The 13,826-nt window shown below is 43.0% G+C and overlaps 1 protein-coding gene across 2 annotated transcripts in view; it reads left to right on the forward strand.

The window, feature by feature from the left end:
* The window catches only part of LOC138489128 (contactin-associated protein-like 5), a 1,755,478-nt gene that overhangs the window by 1,568,352 nt on the left and 173,300 nt on the right, over positions 1-13,826 (forward strand). For both annotated transcript variants that reach the window (XM_069616764.1, XM_069616763.1), the window contains exon 16: positions 3,440-3,610. In XM_069616764.1, the coding sequence (XP_069472865.1) occupies positions 3,440-3,610 (171 nt within the window). The remainder of the gene's footprint in view (positions 1-3,439; positions 3,611-13,826) is intronic.

A 13,826-nucleotide genomic window follows, 5' to 3' on the forward strand; every position in this document is an offset into this window, starting at 1 on the left:
CTGCCTGCAGGCCCTGGGGAGGGGGAGAGGGCACACCTGAGAGGACATACACTGGCAATTCTTTGGGGCACCCCCGTAATACACGTACCCTGCTCGCACAGGGCCAAACGCATGTAAAACTTCCCGCGCACCCCCGAAATACACGTACCCCGCTCGCACAGGGACAACCGCGTATGAAAGTGCCTGCGCACCCCCGAAATACACGTACCCCACTCACACAGGGCCAATCGCATGTGAAAGTTCCCGTGCACCCCCGAAATACACGTACCCCGCTCGCACAGGGCCAATCACATGTGAAAGTTCCTGCGCACCCCCGAAATACACCTACCCCGCTCGCACGGGGCCAATCACATGTGAAAGTTCCCACGCACACCCGAAATACACGTACCCCGCTCGCACAGGCCCAATCGCGTGTGAAAGTTCCCGCGCACCCCCGAAATACACGTACCCCGCTCACACAGGGCCAATCGCATGTGAAAGTTCCTGCGCACCCCCGAAATACACGTACCCCTCTCGCACAGGGCCAATCACATGTGAAAGTTCCCACGCACACCCGAAATACACGTACCCCGCTCGCACAGGCCCAATCGTGTGTGAAAGTTCCCGCACACCCCCAAAATACACATACCCCGCTCGCACAGGGCCTATCACGTGTGAAAGTTCCCACGCACCCCGAAATACACGCACCCCGCTCGCACACGGCCAATCGCGTGTGTGACTTCCCGCGCACCCCCGAAATACACATACCCCGCTCGCACAGGGCCAATCGCGTGTGAAATTTCCCGCGCACCACCGAAATACACGTACCCCGCTTGCACAGGGCCAATTGTGTGTCGAAGTTCCTGCGCACCCCAAAATACACGTACCCCACTTGCACAGGGCCAATCGCTTGTGAAAGTTCCAGCGCACCCCCGAAATACAAGTACCCCGCTCGCACAGGGCCAATCGCGTGTGAAAGTTCCCGCGCACCCCCGTAATACACGTACCCCGATCTCACAGGGACAATCGCATGTGAAAGTTCCAGCGCACCCCGAAATACACATACCCCACTCGCACAGGGCCAATTGCGTGTAACACTTCCTGCGCACCCCTGAAATAAACGTACCTTGCTCACACAGGGCCAATTGCATGTAAAACTTCCCGTGCACCCCCAAAATACACGTACCCCACTCAGACAGGGCCAATCGCATGTAACACTTCCCGTGCACCCCCGAAATACACATACCCCACTCGCACAGGGCCAATCGCGTGTAAAACTTCCTGCACACCCCCAAAATACACGTATCCCGCTCGCACAGGGCCAATCACGTTTAATACTTCCCGCGCACCCCCGAAATACACGTACCCCGCTCGCACAGGCCCAATCACATGTGAAAGTTCCCGCGCACCCGCAAAATACACGTACACCGCTCGCACAGGGCCAATCACATGTGAAAGTTCCTGCGCACCCCCAAAATACACGTATCCCGCTCGCACAGGGCCAATCACATGTGAAAGTTCCCACGCACACCCCGAAATACACGTACCCCGCTCGCACAGGCCCAATCGTGTGTGAAAGTTCCCGCACACCCCCAAAATACACGTACCTTGCTCGCACAGGGCCAATCACGTGTGAAAGTTCCCGTGTACCCCGAAATACACGTACCCCGCTCGCACAGGGCCAATCGCGTGTGTGACTTCCCGCGCACTCCCGAAATACACGTACCCCGCTCGCACAGGGCCAATCGCGTGTGAAATTTCCTGCGCACCCCCGAAATACACGTACCCCGCTCGCACAGGGCCAATCGTGTGTGGAAGTTCCTGCGCACCACAAAATACACGTACCCCACTTGCACAGGGCCAAACGCGTGTGAAAGTTCCAGCGCACCCCCGTAATACACGTACCCCGATCTCACAGGGCCAATCGTGTGTGAAAGTTCCAGCGCACCCCCGAAATACACGTACCCCACTCGGACAGGGCCAAACGCGTGTGAAACTTCCCGCACACCCCCGAAATACACGTACCCCACTCACTCAGGGCCATTCGCTTGTAACACTTCCTGCGCACCCCCGAAATAAACGTACCCCGCTCACACAGGGCCAATCGTGTGTAAAACTTCCCGTGCACCCCCAAAATACGCGTACCCACTCGCACAGGGCCAATCGCATGTAACACTTCCCGCGCACCCCCGAAATACACATACCCCTCTCCCCCAGGGCCAATCGCGTGTAAAACTTCCTGCACACCCCCAAAATACACATATCCCACTCGCACAGGGGCAATCACCTTTAATACTTCCCGCACACCCCCGAAATACATGTACCCCGCTCGCACAGGGCCAATCGCGTGTAAAACCTCCTGCACACCCCCGAAATACACGTACCCCGCTCGCACAGGGCCAATCGTGTGTGGAAGTTCTTGCGCACCCCAAAATACAAGTACCCCACTTGCACAGGGCCAATCGCGTGTGAAAGTTCCAGCGCACCCCCGAAATACAAGTACCCCACTCGCACAGGGCCAATCGCGTGTGAAAGTTCCCGCGCACCCCCGTAATACATGTACCCCGATCTCACAGGGCCACTCGCATGTAACACTTCCCGCGCACCCCCGAAATACACATACCCCACTTGCACAGGGCCAATCGCGTGTAAAACTTCCTGCACACCCCCAAAATACACGTATCCCACTCGCACAGGGCCAATCACGTTTAATACTTCCCGCACAACCCCGAAATACACGTACCCCGCTCGCACAGGGCCAATCGCGTGTAACATTTCCCGCGCAGCGGGGTACGTGTATTCGGAGGGGTTTGCAGTTATTTTTACAGACGTTTTCGTGGTTGAGGGGCTGTATGCTGGTCCACTGGCCTGTGCGCCATGTACGGGATTTGTGCGCTGTTCATGGCGCACAGGGATGGGTTGGGGGTGTAACTGGCACTGCTGCAGGGTCGCTGCGCTACTCAGCGCCACGGCTGGTTATGGAAGTTGAAATCCATGAATACGCTGTGCACGGAAATGGATTTTGGCGCACGCGGCTGGTGCAGACTGCCACACGCGCACACAGTGCCCCAGCCGGGTGCGCCACTTGTGCGCTGAATTCTATGAATTACCCCCTATATTTTCTTTGTAAAGGTGGGAGGTGTATTATAGATGTATCTAATTCATATGTCTCATTTATATTAACAATGTGGCATTTGTTTACACTTGAAACTGTTATTTACTTTCATGCAGCACTGTCCACTGTCCTGTTACATTCTTTCTGAGCCTGTTTAAGGGTGCACTCTGTGAACTTTAGAGTAGTTCAAGGTGCTGACTGGGAGGAGTGTGTGGTGGCAAAGGGGGCCCTCATAATTATGGACTCACAATAAAGAATTGCTACGTTCAATGGTACTCAGCCTAAATTGCCTTTGTAACACATACTCTCCCACAGCTTCTCTAAATAACTTGTTTCAATTTGCAGGCAGCTTCTGGAATGCAGCCTCCTTTTATTTTGAGGCATCGTACCTACACTTCCCTACTTTTCCTGCGGAGGTCAGCGCAGATATGTCATTCTTCTTCAAAACTACTACAGTGTCTGGTGTATTCCTGGAAAACCTTGGCCTTTCAGATTTCATACGTATTGGATTAATCTGTAAGTCTGATTTTTTTTTTATTTCACATTAAATAAAATTCATAACAACTTCAAATAAATGGATCAAATATGTTTTTTTCTTCATCGTTAAATTGATTGTGAATTGTTTCCATTCATTTTATAAATTCCCATGTGTGCAATGACTTAAATATATGACTATGTTTTACTACTGTATTAAAATAAAAGTAAGCAGCCCATTGTTTCCTGATATATTTAAAGACAAGATGTGTGAGGGCAAATATTGGGAATTCATGCAATTTATTTGCGCCTATGAAATGTTTCAGGAAATGGTCAAAATTAATTGCCAGAGGCAATGTTCCAAAATGTCAATTTTTGGTATACTATCTACAGAAATGATTATTCTAAAAAATATATTTAGTAATTAAAATTAAATCCATAGCTGTGTTATTTCATTCTTTGTTAAAGGCAAACTATTGCGATGTTTTTTAATGACTTTGTTTTTGCAAATGCCCCAATTTCAATATTTTAGTTTGTTTGAAAGGTATTGGAAACTTAAACTCTGACATTTCAATTGTTTAAACATGAATGAGTCCAACTTCATCACCTCTGCTAATCAGTCAAATCTATCGTATATACCTATTTTCCTTGACTGGTCTGCTGCCTTTGACACTGTCGATCACTCTGATCTCCTTAATACTCTTTTTCTTCTTGGGATGCACAATCAAACCCTTGCCTGTTTTGAATCTGACCTTTCACCAATTCTCTGTCTCCTGGAGCAACAACATCTCTGAACTCACATCTCTAACTGTCGTTTTTTCACAATACTTAGTCTTGGGTCTGCTCCTCTTTACAGTCTACACATCTGCTCTTGGGGCACTAATCTCCTCTTTAGTGTCTCATACCAACTCTTCCCGGATGACACCCAAATATACTTTTCTTTTCCTGAACTCTCCTCTGATCTCTGTATCAAAATTTCCAACTATCTCTCTGCCATTAAATATTGGATGGCTTTGCTCTCTCATGTTAAACTCTATAAAAACAGAGGTACTCTATTTCCCTGCCACATCTTCTCTCTCATCTCTTCCTCTGCCTATCCAGTTCCCACCTGACACTCGCCCCTACTCGTCTTCAGCAAGAAATCTCTGCATTATTTATGACCTTTCTCACACCTTCTCTACTTTCATCTCCTAAACTGGAACAGCAGCTCGCCTCAATCTCTTAAATATTAGGAAAATCCGGCACTATCTTCCTTTCAACACTGCCAAAGATTTCTTAACCACTCTTGACTTTTCTAAAGTGGACTACTGTGCCAGCACACTCTTTGGTCTCCCCAACTATGTTTTCTGTCAGCTGGACAAGATCATTCATTTTACTACCAGGACCCTCTTTGGACTCCCTCACTTCAGACCTAATTCCTCTTACCGTCACAAACCTGGATGGCTGATAATGCAAAACAAGGCCAGATTAATATTTCTTCTCCTGGTTCACAAATCTATCCATGGTAAGGCACCACTGCCTATTCTCCTCCTTCCAACTCTTTAAGCCTTCTTGTAATTTCTGCTCTGCCTCATCAACACCCTTGTGGCTTGTTACCCTCCCAGTGCTTCCTCTCACTTCTGCTCATTCTCCCTTCTTGCTCCACTTACATGGAATTCTCTTCTCCCGGACATCTGAGATACAGTGCACACGGATTTGTTCAAAACCAAACTAAAAGCCTACCTCATTGCCTCTGAGTTACCCTCTTAGCCTAACTCTCATCTGCCTGCTAGCTAACATTTTTCCTTTGACTCTAACCTGCCTCTGTATCTCATTTCCTCTGCCTCCATTCTAGCACTTCACCCATCATGGTCACGTCCCGAGCACAGCTGACTGTACCGCCTCCCTGCACTTAAAAATGTCCAATATTGGTTGTCCTTATTCTATGTATGTCCACTTATGTGTTATCCCCAGTGACTGTTCCATTGTCTCACTTCCATAACCTGGTCAGATTGTCCCTCGAGCTCAACCCATTGTTAGAAGCTCACTGCTTCCCGTCAGATCTGATTTCTTATCTATTGTGTGTTCTTTTGTGATCAAAAGAGCCTTGTTCCTCCTGTATAAATAAATACATACAGTACATAAATAACTCTGTTTAAGCAGATACTTGTTTAGTTAAGATTTCATCCTTAAAACATTGACTGATTCAGAGAATTTGTGTCACCTTGAAAATGTCAAATTAAAATTGTATGCATGTGGGTCTCTAAGAAAGGTTTATGTTGAGTCGCCAATTTTTCCAGAAATTGTCAGTGCAAAAATTAAATTGTTGAATGGCCACTTGCTAGGGTAAAAGGGGCTTAGAGAATCCATTTCAGGTTCAATGGCAGATTCAGATGTATGGGAAACATTCATTGTTCCTGTCATAAGACTTACAACACGCTGAGGCAAAGTAATTTGGGTCCGTCATCTGGTAGGGACCAGATGTCCAATGATGCTTGCCTGGGTAGTAGGACACATATTTATAATATCCCGTGATAACTTTCCCTTCATAATGTATGAGGACTAGTTTTGGCTATATTCTAATACTATATATGTGAGTTTTGATCACAAATAGATGGTTTAGCCTGCTAACTGTCATATAATATTGTGGTGGGAATGCATACTGAGGGTTGGTAAATTAGTGATGGTCACTTAGTGAAAATATCAATATATATCAAAATGATCTCTACAGTCATTCCAGGACATTATGTAGATGGCATAACTGATGTTGACACATTCAAGTTCCCAAATGTGTGTGAAGTTCCATTAATGTGTGGAATGAGATGGTCCCTTTTCAATAGTCCCATTAGAGCCTACTGGTTGTGATTGAAATTAGAATTTGTGGAATTGTTGGTTGAGAATTGAAGTGAGAAAAATAATGAATGTATATTGTTTATTTGGTAAAAGGATCCTAATGTGTATATAGATTGATGTATACTTGTGCTCAAACATGCAATTTAGCCATGACATCACTGGACATCAGACCTGATTTGAAAGTGGCCCTTGATCATGTTTGCAATGATCTGATGTTATTGCAAGGGCAATGGATGATGCAACATAGATTAATGATATTCATAGCCAGTGTCTACGGATAAGACAGATGCCAAATAACTGACCTATTACATCATCATGGCATTGGCGGTATCCCAGTGGTAAATGTGCTGGGATACCACGAAGACAAATAGCATTAGAGCAGCTCGGTCTGGCGGTATTAGAGCTGGATTCCGAGTTGTGGTATGGCTGTTACTCCCCATTTTATGTAAAGTTAAACTTGGGCCTTGGCATAACTAGTCATTTACAGGATATAAGGAGTGCCAGACACACCATTTCATCTTCACAAACTCCCTCGGATAAACAGGTAGACTTGTGTTCCCTGTCAGATAAAGAGCAATACGGAGAAATTCAGGCGAGTGGGGAGGGTAGTTGCATACTTACAATGTCAGAGGTGGACAGGACAAGAAACAAGAAAACTTGCATACTTACAATTAGTGAATCAAGGTATGAAAGCAAGTTTAGGAAACATGAATAACAGCATATGTGCCAATAGAGATAAAATGTAGCTCATTTGACTAACGTTGGGAGACAGGAAATGTAAACTAAAATGGACACTGGAAAGGCAGCTATCTGTGCCAAGGATTATAGGGATAACAAAGAACCTTTAGGTAGATAGGAACGTTGATTCTAAGTGACAATATAGACACATACTTTGCAGCCCCTCAGAAAAGACTTACAGTCCAAAACAATGAAGACCAATGGGAAAGAGAGAAATAAAAATCTCCCCTGAAATGTACATATAGGAAATCCCCTCATACTCAATATGACAAACGCAGCAAACATGTCAGCAAAATATGGGCATTATTTAATGTCTCTGGTTCTGGTGAGAGAAGTTGGATCCAAATAACTTGACATAGAAAAAGAAAATAACAATCAGTTTTGGGAAAGAGCCTATCACACATATTAAGGCCCTTAAAAGATTGATGACCCCTTTCCACCTTGCCATAAAACACAACATTCTGTTTGTGACAATTTAGAACTTTACAAAAAGGTAATTGCATAATTTGATTGAAAAATGAATAAAACTACACTGAAGTCATGAAATGTATTTTCTCACCTGGGTTTTCTTATTTCTTTGCTGGGCTGGCATACTTAAATCTAAATAAATGGTCCTCTTACAGGGTGACTATTTTGAAATATAAGTCCCCAAGAAGCCAAAATACGGCCAGTTTTTGCATGTGTGCTGAGGATCTGTATCCTAGGAAGTTTGCTCAAGAACTCAAGCGTTCATTTGCCCACATTTCTTGACAAGTAAATACCGAAAGTCGAGACTACAAAATGCATTCTTCCATGCCCTTTAAGAAGTGACTCAATTAGTTAATGTATTTGGTGACTCGAGAACCCTTGAGTGGATCCTCATCCTCATGCCAGCTATAAGTATTGATGATGCAAATAAGCAACATCTCCCAAAAACAAATAAAAATACCCCAAACACATTCCTGCATTCCTTCTCCAGTCACCATTAAGGTAGTTCAGGTGAAGTGTACTCTTCAGTTGGACTTAGAGTCAGGAGGTGGAAGAATTATTCGTCTCGTGTTGAGGATCCTCACCAACAGAGATGACCCTCTGATCGAGGCCAGGTCGCAGGACCACCACATGGCATGCAACATACTATTTTCACAAAACCAGGGACTCAAATGAGTCCTTGTTATTTAGGGTATAGGCATATCATGGGCTACTCATATGTTTTTAATTCAGAGACAAATAATCAGAACCCAGGAGTTATTTCCCATGTAAATCCAAATCATAATATTCCCTTGGATAGAAGCCAATCTGATAACCAATTAGAAGTAACTGGCCCTCCACCCACGTTCCAGGCCAACAGATCACAGTCCTATGGTGAGTGGAGACAATGCAATACATGCAATACATACAACCACAGTTGTCAGAGTTACCCAAACTATTATCCAAGAAGAGATATTTACTCTTCTAGGGAAAAACAAAGATATGATGAAAGACAAGCTAACAGTTCAGTACAGAGAGTGAGAGATTTTCATACCTTGAGCAACAGGTTACACATTTGACAGGCAGCAGTAGTCATATCATGAGATCCCAAAAGGGAAATCCTGATTCTTAACCTCATAGACACTAGGGCCAGGTAGATTCGACAGGTCATGGTGGACAATTGTTCCAATTCAAAATGCACAAGGAGAAGATGAAATATGGAATCCAACAAAACGATATGCCAAGCCTTATAGGCTTCCTTTACCTTACACAAAATACCCCTGAGTTTTCTGAACAATTGGCAAAGGCCAAGGATGAACCATCTTTTTTCCTTGAGCTAGAATCAGATACAAATAAAAAAACAAAGTTTAATGATGAGAAACATGTGACATTTACATTTGAAACCCATGATTTCCATGAAGAATCAAATTGGATAATTAAAACGTAGATACTAGAAAACATGGATGGGTCTCTGCTGCAGGTTTTACTAGGTATCACAATCCATGCACGAGCAGTGACCTGTAACCCTTTGAGGGGGTATGTCACTCTACCAATTAGGATCTCCAAGTGCATTGTTATCCCTACAGAGTTCTTGGCCAACCCATATGAATGTGATCCTGTTGAGAATGCCCCTAATGTGGCTGGTCAAGGCCAAACTCATGAAATCCCAAACATGAACAAAAAGCAATCATGATCATCCACTAACTCACACATTCTGTGAGTAGTGGATGAGCCTGTAAGTAGGCAATCAAAGATGACACGTGTCTTATGTTATAGTTACAGGGTCTCAGGTGACTTTAATATTTCTAGAGGTACTTGAAACTCTCAATCAAGGAAGAGAGGAAAACCACTGTATTGCCCTCAATCTCGAACTGGGGAACTGCATCATTAAGATGGAAATGAAATTACAGTAACTGGGGTTGCTGAAGTAGAAATTATGAAAAGAGTGACAGCCGACCCATCTTGTGATACTACAAGCTCCACAGGGCACACATGTTTTACTGGGAAATGATTTACTTTGGAGGCTTTCACCTCTGACAGATTGCATGAACCAGGTCCTCTGGACCCAAACTCGCCATCTAATCAAACTAAAAAGAAGTGGCAGTTATGTTAGTTTGAATGACACCTGGCACTTGTATGAAAAACATCTTGACCGGTGGAGTTTCTTTTCCAGGACACTCAAGTTACCCACATAACTATCATACCTTTGAAAAAGCAAGACGATAGTGAAGGGACTCTCACAGCACCTTTGAGAATAAATATTCCTCTAAATAAGGGATGGGTTTGCACATTGAAATTCTATCCACGACAGACCTCCAGTGAGGATCACCTCCAGTGAGGAGGATAACTCAGTGAATAAGATCAGCAATGTAGCTACACCATAAAAATAAAGCACTAATATGTGTCCCTTTTCAGATGAAAGAAGGTAATGAACCAGTTATCTCCAAAGTTTGCGTGACTCAAGAAAGAAACTTAATCAGCAAAAGATTGTTTAGGAAATTAACAAGGATCAGACAATTCCCATGTTTAATCAGATGAATTGGAATCTTGACTTGACTGAATGGATTCAAAGCACTTGACTACCAGTAGGTCTATGCTGGAGATCAACATTGGAAACAAAAAGATAAATGATCATTGTTGGGTTGTAAGAGATGTTATGTCTGAATTTAAATTGGTAATGACCTATTAAATGATTTCCCATTGATTTGGATTTTATTCATAACAAGGTCTGGTTCAGAATCGAGGGAAACCTGATGGATTTCAATTATTCTGAAAAGGCATTTTGGATAGCCCAAGTGTGGCCTTATAGTGCTGAATTCAAAGATGAAGTCACAATTGGAAATACAATTCACGTTACCAACAAAGACAAAAAAGGACAACCCTTTTTTAATGAGGAGGTTTTCATTCATTTAAATAACATTCTTCAAACAACACCTTAGTAGATCTCTACAATGATGCCATCCAAATATTGGTTGACAATAATGATCCCCAAAACATAATTTTATCCTAAGACACTTCTACTGCAATTGCTGTTGATTCTAAACAGGTTTCCATGAATGCAGTCAACCCCATCACTGGCGCCATAACTGAAAATGATTATAACAATAATGCTGGTAGCAGGTCAACAACTCCCTAAACTTGACAAGAGGCTTGGGGGGGACTTTTCTTCAGAAAAAACAGACCATGAACCAAACATTTACTCACACCACAAAGTTACATTTCAATACTTCTACTACAGCTTTGAAAGCGTTTAACATTTACAGTAAACATTCAAAACTAATGGTGAGTTGTGAGCTACGGTATGATTTTGTTTCCACAAGTGTGTGTGTTTTCAGCATGTTTTGTGCATAACCAAAGTTCAAGATATGTATCATTAAAGAGCAGGGTCAAACTGGGACATACCATCAGTCCAGGCACCAATGCGACTGTGGCATACAATCACAGATTACAATGTGTTACTTTTCCGAAAGGACTGTTTGGTTACTACCCAAGGGAGTATTGTTGTTTAATATGTTACAAATAAATAATTTCAAAGCATATTTCCTTTAGTAACAACTAGTGCATTAATGTATTTTCATATATTAATACACTAGTTGTTACTAAACTCCACTCTGGCCAAAACACTAGTCCATACTAGAATCACAGTCTGGCTCTGTTGAAGAGTCTGTGTTACCTTTTGGGTTTTCTGCTTCTAGCTCTCCAACTGTATGTCCTTTTTCTTAGGGTTGCGGCCATACAAGACTTGTGAGTTTTCTTGTGTGTTCATGTTTTTTGCTTCTGGTTTCATGTTGTCTACACGGGTGTGTCTTATCCACATGTGTTACAGATGCTGTAATTGTGAGCTATCTGCAATGGTTTAGCGTGCACTTGTTCTGCTTCTTTTTTAATGATTGTATTTTAGTTAATCAAATCCTCTATACAAATATGATGTTCTGCTTCTGTTTACTGTTCTTGTTTTTGTCTGTTATGTGTATAACTAAATATGATTACTGGCTAAATGTTGTTGTACTTTTGTGTGTGCATTTTCCATTTCTTTGCCTATTTGATTGATTTCTAACTCCACTTTTCATGATGGAATGTTGAAAATATGTTGAAATATTGAAACACGATTAACTCAAAAATCCCATATCTACATTTCAGAATGTATGTTGCATGTACCATTAAGGTGCCAGATCAGCCTGAAATGTCCAAAATCCAAATGGTCGATTTTGCGAAATGTGTTCCACATGAGTTATTCTTATTTGGTTTGGTCACACACCCTCTTGCCAAAAATGCACCTTCATTTGCAACTTAAAAACAATTATAGACTTTCATAGCTTTTTGTGTGTGTGTGCGGTGTAATGTTGCCAAGCTATGTTTTCCAAGATGGTGAACTTCCAGGGACATCATAATATAACTGCACTGTTGAGCTCAAGCATACCAAAGGCTGTGATTGGCACATTGCATAGGAAGAGTTGGTGAGCAGAGATGCCACGTTGCGGAGTGTAGCTTGAGTCTGTGCATTCCTCCGTGCATACAAAATATTTTAAATCACCCAAGAGTAGCACAGTTATGCCTCTCATTACCAGCAAAGCTGAAGACAAGAGCCCTTCCTAAGCAGCATATGTATTAAACACTGCTGACAGACGAGGGACTGATCTGCACCCTTCTTCTAAATAGAGGTTAGGTAACCCTGGAGAAGGAGAAGTATGGAGGGAGATAACATTTGCCACCAAGCATGCGGTTTACTGTTTAGGTAGGGGAGCATTTGGATGGAATAATCCTACATCTCCAATAAAGTAGTCTCAGACAGCCAGAATGCGTTAACATCAATGTATCGAACTCTAAAGGAACACGTTTAGGATTAGTTGGGGAGATGTACCTTTCACCTACCAATAAGCGGCCTTGTAGCATTCTAAAATAGTTATCATTGCAACTAAAATGTTCCCATTGTGTAGTGCTTTCTTATGTGAATTGTTTGGCTATCAAGTTATGAGTGGACAGCAGAGGCTCACAATTTGGTGGGTTTGGATTCGATTTAGAGTGGGGCTTTTCATGATTTTGGGACAGGTTAAACATGTGTTGAGGAATTTGTACGTTCTTTATCTGGTTTCTGATGCTTCTTTATTCTTGTTATATCTTCTTGTTCTCTCTGTGTACCTTGGGATCACTCTCTAATCTTTCATGATCACTCTTATTCCCTTGTAAACATTTAAGAAAACAGTTATTTGTGTGCTTTCTTTCCCCTGTTCCCTTTTCCCTTTGCAGCTCTCCAGAAAATGAAAAAAATGCAATCACAGTTTAACATCATCTTTCCTTTCCGTTTTTGTAGAGAAACCTTTGTAATTTTGTTAGGAATGTTTTTTTTATTTCGTTCTAGAAATGTACTCCTTTCACTTCCATGTAGTGCTCCAGCATATCTGCTTTCTTTTTGGATGATGACTGATTTTTTAGGTGAGCCAGGCCAGTTATCCTCACTCACCGGCTTCTCTCATTTCATTTGGGGGATGCCGGTGCAGTGATGTGGCCCCCTTTCTTCTCCTTGGTTTTTATAGAAATAGTCTCATTATGAATTGGGTGGCAATTCAGCAGTAAATACACACAATAACTGTCAAACTCGATCACTGTTAGTGCCACTTGGTCCTGTAGAGTTACCACAGGATGTCCAGTGACGGTAGGGCAGCGTAATTCCCCATTTCTGGAGTGAACAGGACTGCATGAGGATTTTAGGCAGATTTACAATCAGCAAAATTACAACACATTTTTCCTCACTCATGAGGAAAAATACCTACCTTGTACAAGATAAAGCTTTTTTGAGTAGCATAAACTTGTTCACAAACAATTTAGTATGAATCTAGTTGCAGCTTTAGATTGGCTTCTCAGAACCCTTCGCCAGAGTAGATTCTCAAGAACGCACGACATGGAGTGAATCTGAGAAATCTGCCAGTACTGTGTTTTTATTGATCATTTGGTAGGAGTTTATGCAACAAAAGGGTGTTTCCAAGCACACAAGGCAAATGGGGAGGGAACAGGGGAGTAAATACATTGCAAAACAATAGTAAATATACACATATACACATATGCAAATATGGTCCTGCTAGGCTTTGTGTAATTTGGATGTGCAACTGCAGTGCAGAGAAGTGCAGGAGGTAAGGAAGGGAGGGGGGAGGATAGAATTAGGGATGGACAAGCGCTGGTGAGTCCACTGGCTAAGTGCTGAGAGGAAGGCTCCCAAGGAGTGGGATGCACAGCCAGCATACAG

Source organism: Ambystoma mexicanum, chromosome 9 (assembly GCF_040938575.1).
Source record: "Ambystoma mexicanum isolate Mex_15411 chromosome 9, UKY_AmexF1_1, whole genome shotgun sequence".
Classification (NCBI taxonomy): Eukaryota; Metazoa; Chordata; class Amphibia; order Caudata; family Ambystomatidae; genus Ambystoma; species Ambystoma mexicanum.